General features: G+C 41.1%; 1 protein-coding gene across 3 annotated transcripts; it reads left to right on the forward strand.

Annotated features, from left to right (window-relative positions):
- Positions 1 to 298: 298 nt before the first annotated feature.
- On the forward strand, positions 299 to 15,149 carry zgc:77486 (zf-A20 domain-containing protein). Of its 3 annotated transcripts, none has more exons than XM_024004441.2 (6): positions 300 to 403; positions 5,858 to 6,057; positions 6,251 to 6,365; positions 6,575 to 6,693; positions 6,884 to 6,988; positions 9,285 to 15,149. In XM_024004441.2, exons 2-6 carry the CDS (start codon positions 5,898 to 5,900, stop codon positions 9,431 to 9,433), a joined length of 648 nt encoding a protein of 215 aa, XP_023860209.1. In that variant the 5' UTR covers positions 300 to 403; positions 5,858 to 5,897; the 3' UTR covers positions 9,434 to 15,149. The 3 variants fall into 3 exon arrangements, with proteins under 3 accessions (XP_070303656.1, XP_023860209.1, XP_070303655.1); XM_070447554.1 differs by having other exon boundaries at positions 303 to 403; positions 5,858 to 6,048; XM_070447555.1 differs by lacking the exon at positions 6,884 to 6,988 and having other exon boundaries at positions 299 to 403.
- The last annotated feature ends 3,436 nt before the right edge of the window (positions 15,150 to 18,585 follow it).

The raw sequence follows: 18,585 nt of genomic DNA on the forward strand, positions 1-18,585 counted from the left end.
CATCTTTCACTCATAGTTCATACTGCCTAGTGAATATTTAGAATGAATTATGTTGTACTTTGCTGTCATTTTTCGTRATCCTATATTTTTCTTGGAAACATGTTTCCAAGAACCTGTAACTTATTATAACCCTGTTCTCGTTGCTGATATTGACAGCAATGTTCAATGTCACAAGACTCATTAACTAGCATTTTGGTTATATCACACTTATTTCTATGTTATTGTATTTGGCAGATGTGAAAGGGCCATTCCTGTGAGATAAATAACGCTTAGAATGACGTCAAAGTCGTCTCGAATGTCGGGAGCTAGCGCCTGTCAACAGGCCGCGCGCACAGAAGGGTAACGATTACTATTACATTCTGGAGAGCAAGGTCGTCGACATCTGCAGCACTTCGTATTTCAGGTACTGCTTTTCCGGCGTAAAAAAATGGACGGTTTCGTTAATATAAACCGATTCGATGCATTCTCTGACTAGCTTAGAGCTTCATGATAGCTAACGCAACGTTCGTTTTTATCCACGTGATTTATGCGAAAGTCGTGTTGTATTTGAAAGGTAATCCGTCTAATTCATTTCAGACATTACCCAGGTAAACTAGGACATGCATTACTTCGCTTGTCCTTGTTTTCAATCAGCTAACGTTAGCAGGTCTCTAGGGCAGGCTAAAGTTATTTGTTGGCCGACGTCGTTATGAGCCGAGAGGAAGGAATTGTTTTGAGCCAAATCCGACATGGGTTAATGACAGTCAGCTGTAGTTACTAATTTAGCTAGCTAGTTAATTTTACTAGCCAGAGCTATTTTTTATTATTGTCAGTATATGGCAAGAAGTCTAGCTAACTAGTTGGCAAGATAATGCAGACATTTTGTGTTTTCAATTTTGCTTGTCCAGACCTAGTTATGGACCGCTCAACTCCGTTCTATGGAGGAAGTGTTGAGTTTTGATAACTGGTCGCCGGAAGTCACCATCAGTCGATTCTTGTAAAAATYTCAATTCTGAAGAAGCTTACCTATGTTTGTTCTGTAGAACTGCAGTCTTTCCGCGGTGTGCTGAAATTCATGTTTTTAATAAACGTAGCGAATACAACCACCGACTTTTTCCTCATTTGTGTTCATACAATGTAAACAGATTAAATTGGCGCATTCCAGTATGGAACGTCGTTTGGGTCTTTGCGTGTCAAAGATACACGTCAAATAACAAAATTTGACACGTTAAATAACACCGTTTAATTGTAGAATGTTGTGTTGGACCGCAACTTCTGGGGTAGAGGGTTAGCTTTAGCTTGGTACCTAGCTAGCACCAATACAACCAGCCTGAAAACAATGACCAGTAGAAACTGCAGTCATCTTCATTATTCTTAGCAATGATTTCGGAATCCTAAGTATTAGCTAGGTAGCCACTTGTTGTTCGCTTATTGAAATTGAACTTCAGTTCATGAAAATAAATAGSTAGACAGCTACTAAACCGTGTTGCCCAAAGCTAACCTTATAAAAGCAGTCAGTTAGCTTCATGAGGCTCGACCAGACTGGGTTAATGGTTGTGAAGGTAGCCACAATAAGGATTAGGCACCATAGTGGAATTTCGCTTAAAAATAAAAGTACCTCTTTGAAAGTGATGAAGGTTAGAATTGGTTTACTCATGCCATATTTAGAATAATGTTGAACAAGGTTGGAATGTGAATCAATGAAATGGGGTATCAGTCTACTCGGTAACACCCACAGAACACAACTGTTTAGAGTTTACGCAAATATAAGCGCTACAACAGGGACTGAAATCACCTCCCCAGTCAGCCTATTGTGTGTTCACATTCATATTGCACTGTACAGCTTTACCTAAGGATTGGGTATCAGTCTACTCAATAAAACCCAGTGTATCCCCCCCTGTAATTTTCATCATAGGTACACTTCAACTATGACAGACAAAATGAGTGAAAAAATCCAGAAATTCACATTGTAGGATTTTAATGAATTTATTTGCAAATTATGTGGAAAATAAGTATATTGGTCAATAACAAAAGTTTATCTCAATACCTTGTTATATACCCTGTTGGCAATGACAGAGAGTCAAACGTTTTCTGTAAGTCTTCACAAGGTTTTCACACACTGTTGCTGGTATTTTGGCCCATTCCTCCATGCAGATCTCCTCTAGAGCAGTGATGTTTTGGGCTGTGTTGCTGGGCAACACGACTTTCAACTCCCTCCAAAGATTTTCTATGGGGTTGAATGCTGGAGACTGGCTAGGCCACTCCAGGACCTTGAAATGCTTCTTACGAAGCCACTCCTTCGTTGCCCGCGGCGGTGTGTTGGATCATTGTCATGCTGAAAGACCCAGCCACGTTTCATCTTCAATGCCCTTGCTGATGGAAGGAGGTTTTCACTCAGAATCTCACGATACATGGCCCCATTCATTCTTTCCTTTACACAGATCAGTCGTCCTGGTCCCTTTGCAAGAAAAAACAGCCCCAAAGCATGATTTTCCACCCCCATGCTTCACAGTAGGTATGGTGTTCTTTGATGCAACTCAGCATTCTTTGTCCTCCAAACACGACGAGTTGAGTTTTTACCAAAAAGTTATATTTTGGTTTCATCTGACCATATGACATCTCCCAATCTTCTTCTGGATCATCCAAATGCTCTCTAGCAAACTTCAGACGGGCCTGGACATGTACTGGCTTAAGCAGGGGGACACGTTCTGGCACTGCAGGATTTTGAGTCCCTGGCGCGTAGTGTTTACTGATGGTAGGCTTTTGTTACTTTGTCCCAGCTCTCTGCAGGTCATTCTCTAGGTCCCCCCGTGTGGTTCTGGATTTTTGCTCCCCGTTCTTGTGACATTTTGACCCACGGGTGAGATCTTGCGTGGAGCCCCAGATCGAGGGAAGATTATCAGTGGTCTTGTATGTCTTCCATTTCCTAATAATTGCTCCCACAGTTGATTTCTTCAAACCAAGCTGCTTACCTATTGCAGATTCAGTCTCCCAGCCTGTGCAGGTCTACAATTTTGTTTCTGGTGTCCTTTGACAGCTTCTGGTCTTGGCCATAGTGGAGTTTGGAGTGTGACTGTTTGAGGTTGTGGACAGGTGTCTTTTATACTGATAACAAGTTCAAACAGGTGCCATTAATTACAGGTAACGAGTGGAGGACAGAGGAGCCTCTTAAAGAAGAAGTTGGCAGTCATGTGAGAGCCAGAAATCTTGCTTGTTTGTAGGTGACCAAATACTTATTTTCCACCATAATTTGCAAATAAATTCATTAAAAATCCTACAATGTGATTTTCTGGATTTTTTCCCTCATTTTGTCTGTCATAGTTGAAGTGTACCTATGATGAAAATTACAGGCCTCTCTCATCTTTTTAAGTGGGAGAACTTGCACAATTGGTGGCTGACTAAATACTTTTTTGCCCCACTGTAGTTAGCTAGCTAACAATAGCTACTGAAACAGATTGTCGTTTTTTGGAAAGAACATTGTTTGCATCCATGAGCTAGCTAGCTTTTTTTAAATTACCAGCACTGTAGGTGCCCGAGACAACTTTACCAGCATCATAGCAATGAATCTTTGTGTCATATGAAATTCAAGTGGTATTSTAATCAATGTGTAATATCTATGTAAAAAATGTATTAACTTGTTAAATTATGTGTATTCAGGTCCTGATTGGTCAACAAGCTTATGTGACACGTCAAATAGTGTTAATTGACATGTCAAATAGTTTTAATTGATATGCATCTTTTTTGACACGCAAAAACACAAATGAGGAAAAAGTCAGTTGTATTCAATACAAGATGAATAGGGGTATTATGATATGTACAGTGCATTCGGAAAGTATTCAGACCCCTTTTCCACATTTTGTTACGTTACAGCCTTATTCTCAAATTTATGAAATTAAAATGRTCCTCATCAATCTACATACAATATCCCATAATGACGAAGCGAAAACAGGTGCTTATATWTTTTTGCAAATGTCTTAAATACAAAAACCATATTTACATAAGTATTCAGACCCTTGGATATGATTTGGAAAGGAACACACCTGTCTATATAATGTCCCACAGTTAACGGTGCATGTCAGAGCAAAAACCAAGCCATGAGGTCGAAGGTATTGTCCATAGAGCACCGAGACAGGATTGTGTCGGGGCACAGATCTGGGGAAGGGTACAAAAATATTTCTGCAGCTTTGAAGGTCCCCAAGAACACAGTGGCCTCCATCATTCTTAAATGGAAGAAGTTTGGACCCACCAGGACTCTTCCTAGAGCTGGCCACCCAGCCAAACTGAGCAATCAGAGAAGGGCCTTGGTCAGGCAGGTGACCAAGAACCCAATGGTCACTCMGACAGCTCCAGAGTTCCTCTGTGGAGATGAGAGAACCTTCCAAAAGGACAACCATCTTTGCAGCACTCCAGCAATTAGGTCTTTATGGTAGAGTGGCCAGACGGAAGCCACTCCTCAGTAAAAGTCACATAACAGCCCGCTTGGAGTTTGCCAAATGGCACCTAAAGGAGACTCAGACCATGAGAAACAAGATTCTCTGATCTGATGAAWCCAAGATTTAACTATTTGTCCTGAATGCCAAGCGTCATGTCTTTGGGAACCATGACACCATCCCTACAGTGAAGCATGGTGGTGGCAGCYTCATGCTGTGGGGATGTTTTTCAGCGGCAGGGACTGGGAGACTAGTCAGGATCAAGGGGAAAGATGAACAGAGCAAAGTACAGAGAGATCCTTGATGAAAACCAGCTCCAGTGCTCAGGACCTCAGACAGGGGGCGAAGGTTCACCTTCCAACAGGACAACGACTCTTAAGCACACAGCCAGACCAAGCAGGAGTGGCTTCGGGACAAGTCTCAATGACCTTGAGTGGCCTGGACTTGAACCCGATTAAACATCTCTGGAGAGATCTGACAGAGCTTGAGAGGATCTGCAGATAAGAATGGGAGAAACTCCCCAAATACAGGCATGCCAAGCTTGTAGCGTCATACCCAAGAAGACTCAAGGCTGTAATCACTGCCAAAGTTGCTTCAACAAAGTACTGAGTAAAGGGTCTGAATACTTTTGTAAATGTGATATTTCTGGGGGGGTTATACATTTGCAAAAAAAAATTTTTTTTAGTCATTTAGCAGACGCTCTTATCCAGAGCGACTTACAGTAGAGTGCATACATTTTATTACATTTTACATACTGAGACAAGGATATCCCTACCGGCCTAACCCGGACGACGCTATGCCAATTGTGCGTCGCCCCACGGACCTCCCGGCTGCGACAGAGCCTGGGCGTGAACCCAGAGACTCTGGTGGCGCAGCTAGCACTGTGATGCAGTGCTCTAGACCACTGCGCCACCCGGGAGACCACCCGTTTTTGCTTTGTCATTATGGGGTATTGTGTGTAGATTGTTTTTCTTATAAATGTAATACATTTTAGAATAAGGCTGTAATGTAACAAAGTGGAAAAAGTTATTGAATGCGCTGTAGCTACTGGTTTTCCCACGGTCAATGATATGAGACCATTCAAGTGAAGTGAATAAGTTGATTTTGTGTTTTGAAAGCTACTGTATGTTATGGGTGTCAAATTCTAAACCTAATTTAACAGAATAAGTACAGCCTCTGAATTGGGTAGCCTCCCTGCTAGTAACAAGAAACCGTATTTGTATTGTATCTAACAAATTGATCACTCATCACCAATACTGTCAAGATCATCTCTAATAAACTAAACCATTTATCAATCATTCGTACCTACTCCTAGCAGAACCACTAACTCTTAGCAGAACCACTCAACTGCTCTCCTGCTGGTCTCCAAGCTCTTTTAGCCCGTTTGTTAAGAATGTTCATGTAAACAAATGGCCACTAGTTTGACTAACTCTTCAACCTCATTTCAGGAATTTCCTGTCCCCCCCCCCCCCCCCTTTGTCAGAGAGCATGGCTCAGGAGACCAATCGGACGCAAGTGCCAATGCTTTGCACTATGGGCTGCGGTTTCTATGGTAATCCCCGCACCAACGGCATGTGCTCAGTCTGCTACAAGGAACACCTGCAGAGACAACAGGGCGTGAGCCGTTCCAGCCCCCCAGGTGAGAAAGGTAGGAAGATGGGAGAGGGACACAAAATGGGGGGGCTGGAGGAGGTAGCAATCGCTACCAAAACCTTGGCATTATAAAGCAATAGTGATTTATCAGTTTGTGAAACACTTTTTTTTTTGTTCATTGAAGCCATGATTCAACATAAGTAAAAGGTCATTCATAGTCACAAACAATAAACGTGGTTTGTCTACAGGCTCGGTTGCTTCATCGCCAGTGGGGTCCCCGGGAGCAGCTGGTGTGTCGGTGAAGCGCAAGACAGCGGAACCCAGCGCGGAAGGGATCACTCCGCCCGAGGAAAGGACATCCAGGTATGCTGACAGAGAATCAGCTTGTCTCTGCAAACAAACACCCAGACTGCTAAATGGAATCCGTTCAATTGACAGTAAGCTGTTGCTCAAGAGACTTTGGTTTATCATCGTGTTTTGGAGTTCCCTAGTCTTTCTCCTGGGCTTAATATTGGATTATGGTTTCAGTTGATCAACTCATTATTGGTCTGAGTGTGTATGTGTGTCTTTAGTCCCAGCTCCCCCAGCCCAGTAACCCAGCAAATGACAGCCATGAGTATCTCCCAGGATACTGGAGCCGCTGACTCAGACCAGGCTAATGGGGAAGAGGAGGGGACATCCAAAAACACAGGTTAGAACAACTGCAGGGGCGGGGGGGGCTCAATACTTTCTTGGTTTCCAAACTGTTTTCCATGTCTATATCATCAGTAACGTTATATGGTATGCCTCCTGCCTTGTCTTGTAATACATAACTACACTGCAGCAACAGTCCTATATGGGTATCTATGTTTGAAGTTCAGTCAGATGTTGTATTTTAACAGAGCCAGTGGGTGAGGTAGCCCAGACCTTGTCTGATGGTGATCAGACCCCTGACAAAAATAAGAAGAACCGATGCTTCACTTGCCGGAAGAAAGTGGGCCTCACGGGTAAGACTGAAGAGGGTTTTAAGCCAGGTGGACACTACACCTTTTTAGTCTGATCTACAGGCTCCTGATCAGCTACTGGCACATTTTTCCCAAATTTTTTTGTCGGTAAAATGAATTCTGCGAGAAATGCCGGAGGAAACGCTTTTATGAGCAATTATTGATATAACCATCATATCGAAGTAAAGGTGGAGTCAAGCAATGTCATGTTGTGTGGTCCCCCACTACGACTCACCAGGAAAGCATGCAGTTTATTAGGAGGCTACAAATGAAATAAGTCATAAACTTCACAGGGTGGTGGAAGTGCAAGGTGATAAGCTTGATGTTCCTTTTCAATAAATATCAAGGGTCTTATTCTGYTGACATGATCATCGATGCTTGGCTGCTGTTTGACAAATAKAAATCTTGCTCTTTTGTRCATAATAATCTCATGTAGGCTATACGTGCGCTCTAGCCAATAGCACGCAGATACAACTAGAGTGCACGTGCCAAGACCAGAGTGGGAACACGCTATATAAAGGACATTTTTGGGGGGACAAAACCATTAGTAGAATTAAATGTGATGGAAACCCATTTAACTTGTATTTTTTATTCGGTACATGAGAATTTAACTGCGAAAGGTATTTTGTGTGCACTACGTCATCATGCACAGCCTTTTATGTACCACAAGTAACTTTGATGGAAATACATCTCTGGTGGGAAATTACGTGTTGTTTTTATGCAAATGTTTTAATATTTGCATGAAAATCTGTCGCCAATGGGTGTAAACCTAGCTACTCACACACACACAAGCTAGCTGGTCTCCTGGGTTATGTTACAAGTCTTATTTAATACTGTTCTTACCTCAAGCTCTTTCTGCAAAATCGACAATCCATATTGGCCTCTTTTCCGTAACCCAAATTTGCTTCTTTCTTGCTTAGTTTTTTCGGAGCATGACAATCGGTGATGTAGTGTTATTTTTTGGGGGGGCGTACCAGAACTCTTTTTTAAAAAGTATTATTACGTCAATGAAAGTTAGTACCCAAATGTAGCCTATTGTTTGATATAATTTTACAATGTACAGTACCATTCAAAAGTTTGGACATACTTATACATTCCAGGGTTTTTCTTTATATTTACTATTTTCTACATTTGTAGAATAATAGTGACGACATCAACTATGAAATAACACATATGGAATCAAGTATCAAAATATATTTTGAGATTCTTCGAAGTAGCCACCCTTTGCCTTGATGACAACTTTGCACACTCTTGGCATTCTCTCAACCAGCTTCATACCTCACCTGCATAACAGGTGTGCCTTGTTCATTTGTGTAATTTCTTTCCTTAATGCATTTGAGCCAATCAGTTGTGTTGAGACAAGGTAGGTGTGGTATACAGAAAATGGCCCTATTTGGTAAAAGACCAAGTAATGGCAAGAACAGCTCAAATAAGCAAAGAGAAACAACAGTCCATTACTTTAAGACATGAAGGTCAGTTAGTCCGGAACGTTTCAATAACTTTTAAAGTTTCTTCATGTGCAGTCGCAAAAACCATAAAGTGCTATGATGAAATTGGCTCTCACGAGGCCCGCCACAGCAAAGGAAGACCCAGAGTTACCTCTGCTGCAGAGGTTAAGTTCATTAGCGTTAACTGCACCTCAGATTGCAGCCCAAATAAATGCTTAACAGAGAAAAGCAGCCAACAAGTGCTCAGCATATGTGGGAACTCCTTCAAGACTGTTGGAAAAGCATTCTTCATGAAGCTGGTTGAGAGAATGCCAAAAGTGTGCAAAGCTGTCAAGGCAAAGGGTAGCTACTTTGAAGAATCTAAATAGAAAACATTATTTTGATTTGTTAAAAAAAAAGAGGTTTCTACACGTATGTGTTATTTCATAGTTTTGATGTCCTCACTATTTTAGAATGTAGAAAATGAAGAAAAAAATAAGAACCCTTGAATGAGTAGGTGTGTCCAAACCTTTGATTGGTACTGTATTTCCACACTGAGGTTTGAATAATACTGTGAAAATTGTTATAATGCCCTTTTTAGTGTAAGAGCTGATTGAAAAGACCGCCTGAAGTTTCAGCCTGTTTTGGTGGGAGCGAGTTTTGGCCTTCCATGTTGACATCCTCATGTGGTAAATTAGTCAATGGCCCAATAAAGAATTCCAAACCGCTCTACCAGTAACAGCTCATGTTCAGTTTTCCCCTTTCTACTCAAACCACTCCCAGACAGTCCTAGCAAAATACTTGCTTGAGAAATTGCTCTTTGCTAAGAAGCCATTTTAATTTAAAACTTTGTCCATCTCCTCACTCACTAGGCTTCGCTTGTCGCTGTGGTAACCTGTTCTGCGCCATTCACCGCTACTCTGACAAACATGACTGTCCCTACGACTATCGAGGTGCTGCCGCAGCACGCATACGCAAGGAGAACCCTATCGTGGTGGCTGAGAAGATCCAGAAGTTATGAGGACTGAGTAGAAAAGTCTCTGACGTGCAAATTGTGGAACAATGGCGGCATGGAATAAAATTGTTTCATGGTYGGATAAGGTGGGTGGGGTGGCGGTGTCACAGCCCCTGCCCAGCCACTTCCTTTATTAACATCTCCCTCTCTCTCCTAGAGTGACCGCTTGAGTGTGAATGCCTGTGGTGAGATGGTCTGTGTGTGTGCAGTAGGGTTTGGTGGGCATTAGAAGTCTACTGTGGGGAGGGAAGACATTTCATTTTTACCATTTTTATTGTTTCTTAACTTGGGGGGACTTGAGTTAATTTGTATATTACCCCTGTGTGGTGGTTAAAATGAGCCAGAAGTAACATGTTTAAGAGCATGCTACATCTCCGATAAGGACATCAGGAGGTCACGTTAAGATCCATGCTGGGAGTTTCTGTGTATCAGCAATATCTTTTGAGGGCTTCAGATTAATTTACTCCCAGAAAAGAAACCTTGTCCATTTTCTGTCAAATGGGCTTTTTGTTGTAACTTTTCTTTCCCTTCTGACCCTTAGATGAATAGTTCACAACATGGCAATATTTTTTCAAGAAATGTTCTTTGACTTACTGATATTGGGTGCATGAAAGAGCCTCGACATGAGTGATTGAGATTGTTTTTATGAGTGTATGACATCAGAAGATCTATATTAATATATTGTCGTTAGCTTGAATTTTTTTTACATTTTGAATATATATATTTTTTATATATAATTTGGTTGGTTTGTACTGGAGGATTGGCAGCATGTCAGAAAATCATTTGATTTGTACTTAACCTTTCAATTATATTTGAGCATTTCCATGTGATTTATGTAACCATTTGAAAATACAACTTCTGATATGTGATGGAGTAGAGTCCTGTTAATATGTTCAGATTAGGACCGTGCAGAAAATTCCATTATTATGGAATCAAAGCACAACAATTAAAGTTTCAACTGCAGAGCATAAGACATTGAATGTGCAAGTTAACCTACTCAGTTTTCTTCAGCATCCGGGTCTTTATAGTTTAGCTTGATCTCTCTGCAGGTTTGCTACTGAGAATAAAGCATGTTCTGCCAGTCCAGGCAGGACATAATGTAGTGTTCTCCTTGAACGCCCTCTTCTGTTCAATAAAGCCAACACAGTGAACCACCTTGTTCCCTAACCACCAGCAGACCACTGATAAATGCTGAATGATAACAGAACTGGTTGGCAATTAGTCCAAGTATTAGTTTGTGTGTGTATTAATGTTTTCATAACTACCCTAAAGAAAGAACTGCCGTGGCACTGCTTTCTTTTCCTTGTATTTTCTTTCACCCACAGGTAATTCCTGTGTCTTCAAACGGGGGGGGATTTAGTAAAAGAGCTAAAATCACCCTGGATGACATTTATTCTCAACCTTGTCATTCTAGGTTGCTTTCCTGTTACTCCTGACTGCCCACATTTGGTGAATCAATAGACAGCCAAACACTGTGTCCAAAGTACTGGTACTATGTCCAAAGTACTGGTACTGTCTCAATCCTCGGCAAGGGCCTTCGTGTCCCTGTGGTTGTTTTCAGGATTGGTCACACTAGTTTGGTTCCAAATAATTAGTGGCAGTTTTGCATTTTTATGTGAATCAAACATTGATTTCTGATTCCTCATGCTTTTTTTTGTTTCATAACATAGCGAATGTCATTGAAAAAGATTTGTGTGGAAAAAAAGCAGATACTGAAAAACATCAAGTGTGACACCTGGCAAAACAACGAGGCCCTTTTGAGAGAAAGTCTGAACTGAATGAGCTCTCTTATATGAACAGGAAATAATCGGGACTTGACGCCAGGCACCACAGGTTGAAATTACATTTTTGCATCTACTGATTGAGATTTGTTGGTATTTTTGGTCCATTTTTATTATTTGTATTTTCACAAAGTAAACGATTTCAAACTTGCTGAAAATTTATAATTTCTTTAGTTTGTCATACTACTGTCATCAAAATTGTTATTCATTTTAACCACTAAAATGGACATGCATCATTCATTTCAAAGCCCATTTCATAGAGATTTACAAACTGGACTACATTTAATAACTTACTTTCAAGAGCTGGTGATTGGGTCTAAATAGACTTTTGGCATTTGGTAGTCTTAATTCAGTGTATTTGCCTTTAACTGTCATTTCCCAAAAATCAGACTCTTCCCACACGGCAATTTTTTTTCTCGGCTTCAGGAGCATCTGCATTCACCAAATGTTGTGTGGTTATCCTTAGATACATTACATGACCAAAAATATGTGGATACCTGCTCTGCGAATATCTCATTCCAAAATCATGGGCATTAATATGGAGTTGGTCCACCTTTGCTGCTATAACAGCCTCCACTCGTCTGGGAAGACTTTCCACTAGATGTTGGAACATTGCTGCGAGTCTTGCTTCCATTAGCGTTAGTGAGGTCAGGCGATTAGGCCTGGCTCGCAGTTGGCATTCCAATTCATCCCAAAGGTGTTMGATGGGGTCAGGGCTCTTTGCAGTGAAGTTCTTACACCCTGATCTTGACAAACGATTTCTTTATGGACCTCGCATTGTGCACGGGGGTATTGTCATGCTGAAACAGGAAAGGGTCTTCCCCAAACTGTTGCCACAAKGTTGGAAGCACAGAATTGTCTAGAATGTAATTGTATGCTGTAGCATTAAAATTTCCCTTCACTGGGGCCTAGCCTGAAACATGAGAAACAGCCCCAGACCATCATTCATCCACCAACCATTCCTGTTGGCACTATACATTGGGGGCAAGTAGTGTTCTGGCATCTGCCAAACCTAGATTCGTCCAMCGGACTGCCAGATGGTGAAGCGTGATTCATCACGCCAGAGAACGCGTTTCCAATGGCGGCGAGCTTTACACCACTCCAGCCGACGCTTGGGATTGCGCATGGTGATCTTAGGCTTGTGTTTGGTTGCTCGCCCATGGAAACCCATTTCATGAAGCTCCCGACTAACAGTTGTGCTGAAGTTGCTTCCAGAGGCAGTTTAGAATTCAGTATTGAGTTTCGCAACTGAGGACAGACGATTTTTATGAGCTTCAGCACTCGGCGGTCCTGTTCTGTGAGCTTGTGTGGCCTACCACTTCACGGCTGAGCCGTTGTTGCTCCTAGACGTTTCCACTTCACAATGACAGCACTTACAGTTGACCAGGGCAGAAATTTGACGAACTGACTTGTTGGAAAGGTGGCATCCTATGACGGTGCCACGTTGAAAGTRACCGAGCTCTTCAGTACAGATTATTCTACTGCCAATGTTTGTCTATGGAGATTGCATGGCTATGTGCTTGATTTTATACGCCTGTCTGCAACAGGTGTGGCTGAAATAGCCGYATCCACTAATTTGAAGTGGTGTCCACGTACTTTTGTGTAAATAGTGTATATTCTCCAGACATGCRCAGAGGGAATTGTTTATATGCTCTCTTTAATTAAAAAAAAATCTAGTTAACATTTTAATTTGGAAGAATTATAAATACATTTATCTACATGTCTTTATTATTTTACAGATAGAAAGATGGATAAAGTTTTTATCCACAATCTTCTCTGGCCAAGTCCGGTCGTGGGTATCTTTAACAAAAATATTTTTCCGGACTTCGTCCATTGTCCAGAAAAATGTATTTGTGTCTTATGCAAATATGAGCATATTTAATGATATCACCTTTATTTGCATATATATATATATATATCACCTTTTTTTTTTACTCAGAAAAAATGTAATGCAAAAGTATTTTATGTGTGTCTACATTCAACTGGTAAGTTGATTTGTGATATGATTGAGAGAYAAAATCCCTATTGGGATGTGGTGCCTGGTCTGGATGTAGATGGACCTGTGATTGGAGCATTAGCCTGGGTAGTGTTGCCAGTTAAAGAACGTCTTAGTGAAGGAAAGGTCTAAAATGGCTCAAAGTCTTGGCATGCAAACACCAAGGTTGCCTGTTGCTGAGCCAAGCCAGGAGCTCAAAGCCCCTGTGGCAAGAGATGAGTCCTCTGGGTTCTCATTTGGAATTTAGGCACTTGGATCTTTAGGTTCCCACTATATAAAGTATCTGAGTGGAGATGTGATACCATGTAAGAAGGGCACCTGAGAAGAGGTATGCGTATGATGGACTAGACTCTTGTCTGTGAGATAAAAAACTTACTTTGCTGTAGGTTTTATTCCCTATTGTGATGTTACTGTTTTAAGGACATGCAGTAAACTGGCTTTAAAGTGGGCAGAGATGTGGCCTCGAGTTTACCTGATGAGTATATCCTGTTTTAGGCCAAGGGAACAGAGTTGGCTTGTTCTTCAGTTTGACTGATTTGTTTTCTTTGCAATTGTGATGTTTCGCAGGTTGATAGTTCCCTTGACTACTCAAACTACCCCAGCATTTAAAAAGGTGAGCAGTTTGAATGTTACCAACAGGGTTATCAAGCAATTTTTAGCTCTGGAATTGACCAAACAAAGCCTTCCTTGTGGGGTCCACTGGGCTTATTTTAGGCTTAATAAGATTTCTTTAAATTAAAATAAACCTTTATTTAACTAGGCAAGCCAGTTAAGAACAAATTCTTATTTACAATGATGACCAAACCCGGATGACACTGGGCTAATTGTGCGCCACCCTATGGGACTCCCAATCATGGCCGGTTGTGATACAGCCTGGAATGGAACCAGGGTGTCTAGTGACGCCTCTAGCACTGAGATGCAGTGCCTTAGACGTGCTGCGCCACTCAGGAGCCCCTGTTGGATCGTTGCAATTGTATGTAAATTAATCAGATCAGAATCAGCGCTTGATGTTACGAAAACATCCACTACAATTTCAATCTGGTCTACTTTAATTAACCTCTACAGGATCGGTSRCCCCCCGCAGGACTGTTGGGAAATTTCCTTGTTACTTACAACGTCATGCTCAAGACATAGACATGTCTTATATGGACAGAAAGCTTKAATTCTTGTTAATCTAACTGCACTGTCCAATTTACAGTAGCTTATTCAGTGAAAAAAGACCATCCTATTGTTTGAGGAGCGTGCACAACAAAACTTATCACGGCAACTGATTTGATACATTCACCTCTGAAGGTAAATAATGTACTTACATTCAGTAATCTTCCTCTGATTTGTCATCCCGATGGTCCCAGATATAAAATATAGCATAGTTTTGTTTGATCAAAACTATTTTTATATTAAAATGTAGGAACTGGGTTCTACAGTTTGAACCCTAAAGTGTTTCCATTCAAATGGTATCAAGAATATGCATATCCTTGCTTCAGGTCCTGAGCTACCCAAATCTAACTGCCTGTATGTCATTTTAGGCGAAAATTGGAAAAAAGGGTCCGATCCTTTTAACAATGATGTCATTAAGCTTGTTTGTTGCACAACATAATCATTGTCTGCATTTTGAGGCCGTTACTACAAAGCTTTTGATCCGTGACCAAATCTGGCAATATCTTCTCAATGTGTCACTGCAGAACTGATTTACCATAAATGACAGTGAAGTACTTTACTCATTTCACTGATGAATGAGAAATTATAGTGTGGACAATAATTGTGTTCCAGAATGTTCCAAGTAGTAGACTGTCCTGCAGGAAATTGCAGAGTGCAGTCAAGTCCTTTGGCTCACCAGTCACCCAGAAACACCACCAGATATATTTTTTGTTTTTAAAATGTAGGACTGTATGATCTGTAAGAGTAAGTATAAAAAAATAAAATCACAAAGTTTATTTTAAATTGACACCTGACTTTTGTTTTTATTTGTACAACTGAGGTTAAGCAGTACAAATCTGGTAAAGTAGAGGCAGCCCTGGGATGCCAAAAGCATTTTTCTCGCATGGGTTCAGACTTTCCTCTCGAGACAGGTTCATCCTATAAAAAGTCAAACATTACATCACTACCTCCCAATGTACTGCAGTACATTTAATGGACAACACTTAAAGCCTGTTGTTTTACAGCTGTACCTTAACACAATACTTTGTTCTGCTGTGTTTCTGACTCAGCAAAATGCTTAAACTGCTTAGATGTAAAGTCTCCAGCTGCGTGGTTCTGGCACCGGTTCTGACCGACATGTTCTTATAAATTGATCTGTGGATACCGTACATCGGAATGGCTTGAATTGAGCGACAGCCCTGGTTCTTACAGAAACAGTATTCTTTTTCTGAGCCTGTGTGATGTAGGACGTTAGACCTGAAACCACTTCATGCTGGGATGTCCCTCCTACCACTTAATTCGCTCTTCCTACTGTCCATAAACACCTGGCTGAACCCTAAATCACCCGCAAATCATATGCCTGCAATCCTTATATCGTAGCACAGCAGTAGAGAGTGGTTTCATCATGGTAGCACATTCAGAGGTCGATTTATAGTCATTAACCTAAAATAGATCATATTTTAAACAAAACACTTTCCATTTGTCATAGATGAACAAGGTTAATATGAGGGCTCCTGAGTGGCGCAGCGGTGTAAGGCACTACATCTCAGTGCTAGAGGCGTCACTAAAGACACCCTGGTTCGAATCCAGGCTGTATCGCAACCGGTCGTGATTGGGAGTCCCATAGTGCGGCGCACAATTGGCCCAGCATTTTCCGGGTTTGGCCGGTGTAGAGGTAATATACAATATACACACACACACACACTTTGAACAACAGGCAAATTGTTTTTACCTAAATTGAGCTAAAGGTCAAATCTGGGATAATTTCTATTCCTTAATGATAAGCAGTTCTCTCAATCTTAAACTTGATTAACATGCAACTGTCTTACCTGCCACATATTTCGTCTCCAATATTTATTGAAAACATACATTTGCACAATGACCACTTGTATTTGAAACAACATTGTTCGTTTTTGGTTAGCTACCTAGCGAATTTTAGCAATAGTGGCATTGACATGAAATCAATCAAAACACCTCAAAACAAGACATGGTATCAATAACATGATGAAACAAGCCATTTATGATTCCACACATGGCAGTGTCATTCTTGCTAGCAATCTGGCCATCCAGAATCACAACAGGCTGACCTATGCCCCATAGAACAGCGCACATCGTTTTCGTGACGTCAGCCAACCATCTATGTTAGCTAGATGCTAAATAATTGTATTGTAAACACACACATACAATTTATTCACGTAAAAAAAAAATATTGAACCTTTATTTAACAAAGAAAGTCAGTTAAGAACAAATTCTTATTTACAATGACTGCCTACCAAGGAGACAAAAGATCTCCTGCGGGAACGGGGGCTGAGATTAAAAATACAAAAATGTTATAAAATATATAGGACAAAACACATCACGATAAGAGAAACAACACAAAGAGAGACCTAAGACAACATAGCAAGGCAGCAACACAACAACATGGTAGCAACATTATTGGGCACAGACAACAGCACAAAGCGCAAGGCAGAGACAATATATCAGGCAAAGCAGCCACAACTGTCAGTAAGAGTGTCCATGATTGAGTCTTTGAATGAAGAGATTGAGATAAAACTGTCCAGTTTGAGTGTTTGTTGCAGCTCGTTCCAGTCGCTAGCTGCAGCGGACAGAAAAGACGAGCGACACATGGATGTGTGTGCTTTGGGGACCTTTAACAGAAGGTGACTGGCAGAACGGGTGTTGTATGTGGAGGATGAGGGCTGCAGTAGATATCTCAGTTAGGGGGGAATGAGGCCTAAGAGGGTTTTATAAATAAGCATCAACCAGTGGGTCTTGCGACGGGTATAGAGATGACCAGCTTACAGAAGTGTATAGAGTGCAGTGATGTGATCTATAAGGAGCATTGGTGGCAAATATGATGGCCGAATGGTAAAGCACATCTAGCTGCTCGAGAGCACCCTTACTTGCCGATCTATAAATTATGTGTCCGTAATCTAGCATTGGTAGGATGGTCATCTGAATCAMGSTTAGTTTGGCAGCTGGGGTGAAAGAGAGTGATTACAATAGAGGAAACCAAGTCTAGATTTAACTTTAGCCTGCAGCTTTGATATGTGCTGAGAGAAGGACAGTGTACCATCTAGCCATACTCCCAAGTACTTGTATGAGGTGATTACCTCAAGCTCTAAACCTTCAGAGGTAGTAATCACACTTCTGGGCTTCAAAGACTCCTGTCACTTGTTGGACCCAAAGGCCTCGACACCTGTCACTTTACACCTCAGTGCTAATTGAAGTTGTTTCTGGTCTATCCTAGCAAGCCTGGCAGCCTTAACTCAGCATTCAGTCTCCATACATTAAAATATATAATTGTACTTTCTCTGCTGTTTGTTTGCTTGAGCACCCTCCGTATAGCTTGGAAAAAGGCATCCTTGGTAGCAGTAATCTCTCCAGGTAATTTTGGGCAAAATTAAGTTGTAGGTTTAGAGTTTTGATCTGGAATAAAGGCCATGCTATAGCATCCTGCATATGTCCCTGCCGAAAAAATGCAAGTTTATCTAACTCCAAATCTATAATTTACTAAAAAACATGTTGAATAATGTGAAAGCTCACATGCATCTGTGCTCTCTCTTTCTCCAGTTTGCTATATTTTAATGTGTGGTCATGAACACACATGTTTCCATAGTTGTCAGTCACCCAACATTGATCCCTCAGCAGCATTTCACACCACACACAGAGTTAGCAAATACACAGAGGCCAAAGAAAAATATTGCAGTCCAAAGACAATATCTTGCGCTGAGAGCCGTCTCACAGCATCAGTTCCCCAAAAAATTATCCTGAAAAAAAATGTATTCTGTGCCAGGAATATTTCATTATGGAATTCTCCTAGAACAACAGTTTGCTGTTCCCCTGTTAGTGTGTGTGAGGTTGAAGAGACAGGTTTTGGGCGAGTTACGCCTCTCGCTTCTCCTCTTCCTCCACTCCTGCAAATACAACAACCGTCTGTGTTTGAGAGCTACATCTCTCGCCCTCTTTCTCAAGAAATTCCATATGTCCATCTTCTATAAATTAATTTGAGGAAAAAATGAACTCAGCTATCCAGCTTTGTTTTTTCAACAGATAGCTAGCTAATTGAGCTGCCTTTACCAAAAGTAGCTAACGTCATGTTAGCCTTAAGTTAACTAGATAGTTTATTAGTCATTTTTAGCATATTTGGACAGTATTTCATTAGACAATAATTGGTAAGTTAATGATACTTTGTCGGGTGGTGAACAGAGTTCCAGCAGTTGGTTTCAGTGTCCAGATATCTC

This window comes from Salvelinus sp. IW2-2015, linkage group LG16 (genome assembly GCF_002910315.2).
Source record: "Salvelinus sp. IW2-2015 linkage group LG16, ASM291031v2, whole genome shotgun sequence".
Classification (NCBI taxonomy): domain Eukaryota; kingdom Metazoa; phylum Chordata; class Actinopteri; order Salmoniformes; family Salmonidae; genus Salvelinus; species Salvelinus sp. IW2-2015.

Coding starts and splice junctions, on each gene's coding strand:
- zgc:77486 (XM_024004441.2), top strand. CDS start 5,898: ATGGCTCAGGAGACCAATCGGACGCAAGTGCCAATGCTTTGCACTATG. Junction 6,366..6,574: donor CCCGAGGAAAGGACATCCAG/GTATGCTGACAG, acceptor GTGTGTCTTTAG/TCCCAGCTCCCCCAGCCCAG. Junction 6,989..9,284: donor GAAGAAAGTGGGCCTCACGG/GTAAGACTGAAG, acceptor CTCACTCACTAG/GCTTCGCTTGTCGCTGTGGT.